We start from the raw sequence: 9,042 nt of genomic DNA on the forward strand, positions 1-9,042 counted from the left end.
AAATTTATAAATTCAAAAATAATTCATTATTAAAAGATATTAATATTCAAGAAAAATTTTATAACAGCTAATTTTTATAACAGTTACTTTCATAAACAATATAGGCATATAATGAACTATTAAGACCAGCAAAGCAATTCTAGCAAGGCAACCGAACATGCTCAAAAATTCAAGCTGCAAAATGGTGTCAAGTTCATTGAACACTGAAAGTTAAGTAATTTGAATAACAGAGAATCAATTTAGCAGAAATTAAAAAAAGAAAAAAAAAATGTCTAAGTTGCTTCCATGTGAACAACAGAAACAAGGATGAAAGTCAAGTCATTTATCAATAAGAGATGGAATAATGAAAAATATGATTGATTTGCTACAAATATACAGGGATTCCTCCTCTTCATAAAGGCATTACAGTAGGTGATTAGCCAAAACTATGGAAAACACTAATCCCAAAATTAAGGAGGTAGAAATGAGCATAAGAAGATACCTTATATCATCTCTGCTGTTTCAATTGGCACATCTATCTTGGTTATAAAACAATAGCAGAAGTATATGTAAAGAATCCGTGAATCTTGTCACAATGGAAGAATGTGTCGTTTTAGTGATATTACCAATAATCACCACAAGAACATGATCCATCTTTAAAATGGTGGAATCTATTAATATCTCTGACAATAATTTCCCGCAACACAATTTTGCATACAAATTTGAAAAACGTGTGGCAATCAACACAAACCCGTAGATTCTTCTTCACCCTTATCGGGGCTCCAGGTGGTGTAGCAATTAAACCAAAGGCTACAGCAAGTTTCTCACTATGGTGATATAATAGCTTCTCCTTTTCACTCTGGTTCACGTTATGTAAATCGATGTCTATGATGGGCCTATATCCAACTTTACTTAGAAGATCACTCAATTCATCTAGTTTTGCATATATTTCATCACTTCTAGAATGACTTCTGTCTCCAACAATGAACGTATATACCTTGTCTTTGACCTCAAGCCAACTCATTCCAGGCTCCTTCTTTACATTGCTCTCCTTCATAAGTTTTCTAACCTTTGCAACATTTTCCCACATTCCTGCTGATGCATATATATTTGCAAGGAGAACATGGGTACCGGATTTCTCTGGCTCAAGAACAAAAAGCATCTCTGCAGCTTTCTGACCAACTTCTACGTTTTTATGGATTCTTGCTGCTCCAAGAAGCGCCCCCCAAACTGAGGCATCAGCTTCAAATGAAATGGAATTTACGAGTTCCATTGCTTCATTCAATTTCCCTGATCGTCCAAGTAGATCAATCATACAAGCATAATGCTCTTGTGTAGGTTTAATACCAAATTTTTCTTCCATTGTTTCAAAATACTGCTTTCCCTCACTTACCAAACCACAATGATTACATGCACAAAGAACACTTACTAAAGTAATATGATTGGGCGGCACACCATCTTCAAGCATTTGACTGAACAACTGAAGAGCCTGTTTACCTTGGCCATGTTGAGCCAACCCCCCAATCATTGCAGACCATGAGACTATTCCCCTCTTTGGTATCTCAGAAAAGGCGCGACCAGCATCTTCTATGCTTCCACATTTTGCATACATATTAACCAGGGAATTGCTTGCAAAAATATCAGACATAAATCCAAACTTGATGGTATGGACATGTAATTGTTTCCCTTGTTCATACGCAGACAGATTTGAACAAGCATTTAAAAGAGAACTGCAGACAAATGCATCTGGCTTGATATCTGCATGTTGCATTTGCAGATATAGCTTCAAAGCCTCCTCTCCATCCCCGTATTGAGAATATGCTGTTATCATTGATGTGTAAGCCACCAAATCTTCCCAAGTTCGTTCTTCAAATATTTTTGAAGCTTCACCTATGTAGTTACACTTTCCGTATCCATCTAGTAGGCTGTTTATTACATAGAAATCAGAATAAATTCCATATTTGATGGAAAGTGCATGAAGTTGCTTGCACATCTTAATTGCCATCAAGGTGGCAACGGATTTGAGAACAGTTGATAAAGTAGTTTGGTTGAAATCTGTATCCTCATGATGCAATTTAGCAAAAAGGGAGACTGCTTCTAAGTCATCACCACAAAGTGAGTAACCAGAAATCAAAGCATTCCATGCAATGATATCCTTCTTTGGCATCAGTTCAAAAGCTATTCTAGCATCATCCATCATTTCACACTTTGAATACATGTCTATTAGCCCAACTGCAGAAAATAAATCTGAATTAGTATCCATCTTTAACAAACTAGAATGTAACTGCCTGCCCAAATCCTTCAACCCCATTGCAGCACAGCACTTTAGAGCACTCGAGAAGGTAAACAAATTAGGACAAGTTCCAGAGCTTTTCATCTCCTCCAAAAGCATCAAAGCTAAATCATTACACTCATGAAGAACACAACCAGCAATAACTGCATTCCAAGACACAATATCAGGGTGCTTAATTTCTCGAAAAACAGCAACAGCATCTTTACTCTCCCCAGCTTTTGCATACATGTCAACTAATGCATTTTTGGAAAATTGATCTGAATCATGTCCCAACTTCAGCAAAATCCCATGAAGCATCCTTCCTAGACCACCATCCCGCAGTCCAGCACAGGCATTCAATATGATCGAAAGGCTAAACTCATTAGGCCTCACTCCTCTCTGAACCATGTCCTTGAACATATCCACTGCTTCGACATAGAAATCACTCTGCATATAACAAGAGAACAAGGCATTCCACAAAACAACATTTCTTTCCTCTATTGTGCCAAATAATCTCCTAGACTCACCTAGCTGCCCACACTTAGCATACATAACAACCAAAGCATTAGCAACAAAGCCATCAGAATCAAAACCTGTCACCACAGTCATCCCATGAACCTTCTTGCCCATGTTCAAGTCCTTCTTGATGGAGCATGCCTTAAGGACGCTAGGGAATGTGAACTCATTGCACTTAACACCCAACATGCACATGTCACTCAAGGCTGAAAGGGCTTCATTAACAAGCCCATTCTGCACAAAGCCAGATATTAAAGCAGACCAAGAAACCAAATCTGGTTCAGCACTTTGATCAACCAACTTACGGGCAACCCCAAAATGGTGACACTTGGAATACATTGTCACAAGGTGGTTCTTTAGGCTTTGGTTGTTGGAAAACCCAAATTTGATCATATGGGCATGGACCACCATGCCTAAATGGAGGGACTTGGTGGCAACACATTGAGACAACAGGTTGGAGTAGGATATTGAGGGTTGTGTGGAGTATTGAGATGTTAAATCTACAGCGGCTTGTGAAACAAAGGTTTGAATGGTTGGGTTCTTGAACGGGAGGTACAAGCATTGGAAAATTGAGTGAGGCAAAAATTTAATATACCAAAGCCTTAGACGGGTTCTGTTCATTGACACCATAGTAACACTGTTCCATGAATGTTGTAAACCTACAAGGTGGTTGTTGGTGTCTAACTAACCAAAATGGTGATGGTGTAATTAGTATAATTGGGCAAGGCCTAATTACAACAATAAGATTACCTCTAAGTAAACATAGTATAAATAAGAGTAAACACTAGCGTTACAATTTCACGAAAAGTGATGAAATGAACTATTTTCTTCTCAAATTCCTCTTCTGAATTATAATTCTTCTTCTTCCTTATCCTACACCAACACAATCACATTCATCAAGATGCACACGAAAACCACAATTCCAATCCTCAACCCTGTGTATCAATAGAATTGCTATGGTTTCAACAAAAAGAATGTTGGGTTGGGTCAGAAAACGAATCACTTTCAGATAAAACAGTATGAACGAATGCCAAACACGAATTTCAATATCAAATATTGGGTAAATTGGCTTACAGGAAAGCAAAGATGAAAACTTGAGGTGCAGCCTGGCCACTTCACTTTTATTTTTTATTTTGTTTTCCAGATTGAAGAGCACCACCAAGTTCAAGGGTATCGGCAAAGTAGCAGAACACCAGCAACAATGGGTATGCTAATTATGTTGATGCAGTTCAGGGCAGCAGAACACTGGCAGACGGGGGTCACTGTTCAAGAGAAGAAAAAGTCAGGAAAAAAGGGAAGCTAAAGGTTGAGAGATGGGCGGCTGCAAGGAGGGAAGGGAGACTCAGCCTCAGACTGAGTGTGTGACTGCTCAGGCCGGGAGGGAGGGGAGGCTTCGTTTCTTACTATGGACTATGGAGAGGAGAAAAAAAAAAGAGTATTTACCCAAATAGATCCTAAAAAATTTAGGTCGTTATGTTGAAGTGAAGTTATTGAAGTTTATAAAAGTAAGATATATAAGTTCTTTTAATATACTTTTAAGAATTTATTTGTCCAAATAAAAACTAAGATGGGGACTTATATATTTTACTTTTATAAAGTTCAGAGCAATGCAATAAAAAAAATTTTGGAGACAAAAACGTCCAACACAAAATTCCTTAGGTACCTATTTAGGTGTATACCAAGGTTCTCAAAATCGAACCGATCATCGAACCGTTTTTATTATTGGTTTATTAGTTCAGCCATAGTTTAACTGGAATAACGGTTTTACAATGAAATAATAAATAAAATATAAATAAATACACTAAAACATAATTATAGTCTAACATAAACCTTAAAATATCATTCAAATTTAAAGTATTATAACAACCAAAGTGTTATGATATTATCAAAGTACAAACTCAGCAAAAGGAAATATGGATATGAAATGTCAACATGAAAATTTCTAATCAATCATAAAAAATTCGCAAAAAACTTATACAGAAGAATCAAAAGATGCACAACTGAGAGTTTTTTGGTTGACCCTATCATCCATAATTGAAAGAAAAATTCATTGAATTAACTAACTAATTCAATTTATGCTTTTCTTTATTGAATTAACTTCAAAACTGACCAATTTATGTTAGCACAACAATTAACAACTTTAACAAAAATTGACAAGATTTAACATAGATTAACAAAGTTTTTAACATAATTTTAAGTTTTTAACAAGGCAAGTACAACAATTAACAAAGTTTCCCAATTTTAACAAACTCAAGAACAGAAAAAAGCACTGAATGTCTGAACGAGGACAAAATTGATCATCAAGAAAAATTAACAACAAAAGAAAAAAAAATCAAGATTGAGCAGTGAATCAGTAACAAAGTTATCAAATTATCATCAAGCATTAAGACATTAACAGAGTTATCGAATAAAATATCATCAGGGAGCAAACTCAGCAAAGCCAATCAACCAAGAACAAACACTGAGAACTGAGCCACTGACTGAGCATTCGAGGCATTACCTCCGGAGAGGGTAGTGAGCAGAGGTTTGAGGGAGAGCGCCGGACGACGGGAAGCTGGCGACAAACACTGGCGAGCTGGCGACGGACGATGGGGAGCTGGTGACGACGACGGCGAGCTGGCGACGAACACTGGCGAGCTGCCAACGCACACGACGGACGGACGACGGGCAAGAGCTGCGGAGCAGGACCTGGAGATGCTCGCGTTGGCGAACTAAGGGAGGATAGCGAACGACCAGGTGAGACAGGAGGGCGGCGCGACGGGTGGCTAGGGTGAGACGAACGGCGGCGCGATGGAAGACCTTTGGAACTTGGAAAAGCTGCGTGAGGGAGAGGAGAGTGAAAGACTGAAACTCAACGGCAGAACCCTTTTCCTTTTTTGTTTAATTAAATATCAAAACGGTGTCATTTAAGATGGGAACCGGTAGTATAAATGATTATGTTCGTCATTAAAAACTGCTCATGACAGAACCGGAGGAAACCGTAAACCGGCCGGTTTGTCTAATGCGACGTCGTTTCGCGAGAGAGAGATAAGAGAGAAAAGAGGGGAGGGGGGAGAAGAAGAACGCTTTGCTGGTCTTCCTTACTTTCATTCGTTCCTTCACTCAATGAAAACAAAAAGGAAAAACCCTAGCTAGCATTCACCGCCGCCGAATGGGGTGATCCACTGCCGCCGTTCGTGGCTGTCCGAGGAGCCTTTCTTCGTACTGTCGGCGTTATCCAAGTCAAACCCCTTGTTCGCTGTCTTCTTCCTCGCTCGGCCGATCCTCCATCGGATTCGTCCTGCTCGCGGTCGTCCTGTCACAGTCGTCGCCTTCTCGAAGGTCAGTGGCTTTGGTGTGCACTTGTTCTTCATTTTTCGTTTTATTCTCTGACTCTCTGTTCTGAAATCAACCAATCATTGAATGATTATAGGGTTTTGTGTTTTTGTTGAAATCATTGATTTGCTCTGGCTTTGGCTTGCTGCTGTGGGTTCTGGTTTGCTGTTGTGTGTTTTGTGGCTCCGCTGTGCTGCTGCTGCTTTGTGTTTTTGTTGAAATCATAAACGATTAATAGCGAAATTTTCAATAAACAATAGAAACTATAAACGATTCTCTATCCTGTTTTAATATAATTACAATATTCTGCATATCATCATCAACTATGATTTTGATATGTGTTTTTATCACGTATAAATTGCAATGAAATTTAAACATAAATGTGTTGATATGTTGGTGTATATTCCTTGCCAGGGAAAACGGATGGAGCTTTTGTGCATCAGACAATGGATAAGTGGCCTTCTTCCAACCGTGAGTGAGTTTAAATTGTTTAAAGCTGTTATTCTATTTTATTATATTGAAATAAATCAAATAATTGATTCATAATACAGATTATTCACTAAGTAATTTATATGGCGCTTGCATCTTCTAGGCTATTCTTTAAACGACAAACAGAAAATTTCATAGTTGGATATATACAATAATTAATGTAAGCTTGAATTATCTCTTCATAAAAATTGTTTTTCCACTTGAAATTGCTTAATTTTGAAGTACATCTTGCATTGGTGTGTTTAAGAACTTTGGTAACTGTATACCACCAACTAACTCTGGTTTAAGATGATAGAGGAGCTATATTGAATTATTCTGTTAAGTGTACATCATATGTGACATTAGCCCTATTTTTCTGCATTCTAGTTCTTGATTTACTAATTGAAATCATGTCAATTAAAGAGAAGTGGCTTAGTGCATGGTGCATAAAACCTGTTGGTGGAGCACTTGTTAGGCAGGAACCAGAATATATCTTACTAGCCTGTAAGTATATGAGTCTAAATTTCAATTTCAGAATATTAATTTTTTATTTTATTTTTTTCAAAAGAAATAGAATTTTAAACAGATTCTTATTGTTATTTATTTATTTTATTCTTATTGTTATTTTATTTTATTATGTCCGATTTTCAGAAAACACTATATTTTTCTTTAAAAAAGAAGTGGTACTTTTAAATTTAAAAATATAACAAATTAACAGAATCGGTTACTTTGGCCGCAAAGATTTCATAATAGTAAAAGATTTGAAAAGATCTTCAAAAATTATCTCTCGAATAAGATAAGATAATACCCGAAATTATTATATTTATAATTTGTAAATAAAAGATTTAAACCAAAAAATAAGAGAGTCGGTGCTGTTATCTACATCATATAAATACACTATACACACATAGTCCTTGAACTCCAAACATTTTGGTTTTCTGATTAATCAAATAGTTGAAGCAATACATTATTATTATTGTTAGTGATGGGTTCGCCGTTGAAGAAGATCATGCTATGCAGTTCGGAAAAGGAGATTTTCAGTGTGGAAGAACAAGTGATGGTGCAACATTCGGTGATCATAAACAACATGATTGAAGATGGGTCGTACAACCATGAAGAGAGCAAGATTCCATTGGATTGCGTCGACTCCAAGACTCTCAAGAAGGTCATCGATTATTGTACACACCACACTCACCACCACAACGACAACCAAGAAGATCTTGAGGCTTGGGATGCTCAATTTCTCAATGTTGATTCTAACGGCCTTTATGATTTGTTGATGGTGATTAATCCTCTCATTCTCTTTTTTTCTCATACACTATTGCACATGCATGTTATGAATATAGATATACTATTATATATTAACGAAGATGACTGTAAAAAAAATAAAAACTGCTTTTGATCTCTCTTCAATTTTTATAATCGCCATTTTTTTTGTCTTTCCACTGAAAATTAATTAAAAACAAAAAGAAAAAAATATTGATTGGTTTTCATCATATACTAACTTTTAAAAAGGTTTCTTATATATAATACTATAATAGTATATACTTCTAGAGTTCTAGTCTTCTACTATATTTTGCTCTCTTTTCTTTATTGTTAATGTTAATGTTGATCACATTACCCTCTTAGATTATTGGCAGCATTTGTAGAACTAATATAAAATAACATTAATTAGTGCCCATTGTAAATTAATTTTGGTATATTTGGATTGATTTTTTTATTGTAAATTTAGGCAGCAAATTATCTTGAGATTAGAAATCTCTTGGATCTGATATACGGAACTATAAAAAATATGATAAAGGGAAAGAAAATAGATGAGATACGCAGAATCTTCAACATCAAAGATCATGGCTTCACTCCTGAAGAGGAAGAACAAAATCGCAAGGAGTACCCACATTTTTATTAGAACAAATCTTGTCTACTCTTTAATTTTATTTGTTTTAAATTTTTTTCTATATGATGATCAACACCTGTATTCAATATGGGGATGTTAGAAAGTGTTTTGGCTCTTTTGATATCGTACCATTTTCTTTTCAATTGTATATTTAGTTAAACCTCTTTTATTGTCATCATTTTATTAGTACTTAATTTAGTTTTATTTTTCTTTAATTTAAAATTTAAATCCGTTGACCTATATGGGCAATATGCATAGTTTTAGTTCAAGTACTACTTTTTACATGTGAATGATGTAATATTATTCTTAGTCCAAAAAGTATTAAATATTTAACAAAATTTATTATTTTTGATTAATAATTAGTCAATTATATTTAAAAATAATGTAGACTAAAAATATATTATTATATTATTAAACTAAACAAATTAGACTATTAATTAAAAATATTAATTAAAAATAATAAATTCTGTTGCACTTAGACATACAATTTTTTCTTACCGATTGATCTACACATTTTTTATGGAAGAGATGGGAACAGGGCAATTGCCTAACTTCCTCTTTGCTTTTGTACTTGTTCAAGCAAATGCAGCATTCCTAT

At 35.5% G+C, this 9,042-nt stretch overlaps 2 protein-coding genes across 10 annotated transcripts; one reads left to right on the forward strand and one right to left on the reverse strand.

Annotated features, from left to right (window-relative positions):
* Window positions 1-321: 321 nt before the first annotated feature.
* On the reverse strand, window positions 322-5,626 carry LOC112695275 (pentatricopeptide repeat-containing protein At5g04780, mitochondrial). Of its 3 annotated transcripts, none has more exons than XM_025747545.3 (3): window positions 5,268-5,626; window positions 3,842-4,029; window positions 322-3,640 (listed from the first exon to the last, which is right to left on the reverse strand). In XM_025747545.3, exon 3 carries the CDS (start codon window positions 3,395-3,397, stop codon window positions 602-604), a length of 2,796 nt encoding a protein of 931 aa, XP_025603330.1. In that variant the 5' UTR covers window positions 3,398-3,640; window positions 3,842-4,029; window positions 5,268-5,626; the 3' UTR covers window positions 322-601. The 3 variants fall into 3 exon arrangements, with proteins under 3 accessions (XP_025603330.1, XP_025603328.1, XP_025603329.1); XM_025747543.3 differs by having other exon boundaries at window positions 322-3,721; window positions 5,268-5,623; XM_025747544.3 differs by having other exon boundaries at window positions 322-3,702; window positions 5,268-5,415.
* A 279-nt stretch (window positions 5,627-5,905) lies between these two features.
* On the forward strand, window positions 5,906-8,659 carry LOC112695277 (SKP1-like protein 11). 7 transcript variants are annotated; one of them, XM_025747546.2, is made up of 5 exons: window positions 5,906-6,088; window positions 6,497-6,557; window positions 6,938-7,054; window positions 7,534-7,832; window positions 8,283-8,659. In XM_025747546.2, the coding sequence occupies exons 2-5, from the start codon at window positions 6,506-6,508 to the stop codon at window positions 8,454-8,456; spliced, it is 642 nt and encodes a 213-aa protein (XP_025603331.1). In that variant the 5' UTR covers window positions 5,906-6,088; window positions 6,497-6,505; the 3' UTR covers window positions 8,457-8,659. The 7 variants fall into 7 exon arrangements, with proteins under 7 accessions (XP_025603331.1, XP_025603334.1, XP_025603332.1 ...); XM_025747549.3 differs by having other exon boundaries at window positions 6,974-7,054; XM_025747547.2 differs by having other exon boundaries at window positions 6,497-6,553.
* The last annotated feature ends 383 nt before the right edge of the window (window positions 8,660-9,042 follow it).

The sequence above is a fragment of the Arachis hypogaea genome, chromosome 6 (assembly GCF_003086295.3).
Source record: "Arachis hypogaea cultivar Tifrunner chromosome 6, arahy.Tifrunner.gnm2.J5K5, whole genome shotgun sequence".
NCBI lineage: Eukaryota > Viridiplantae > Streptophyta > Magnoliopsida > Fabales > Fabaceae > Arachis > Arachis hypogaea.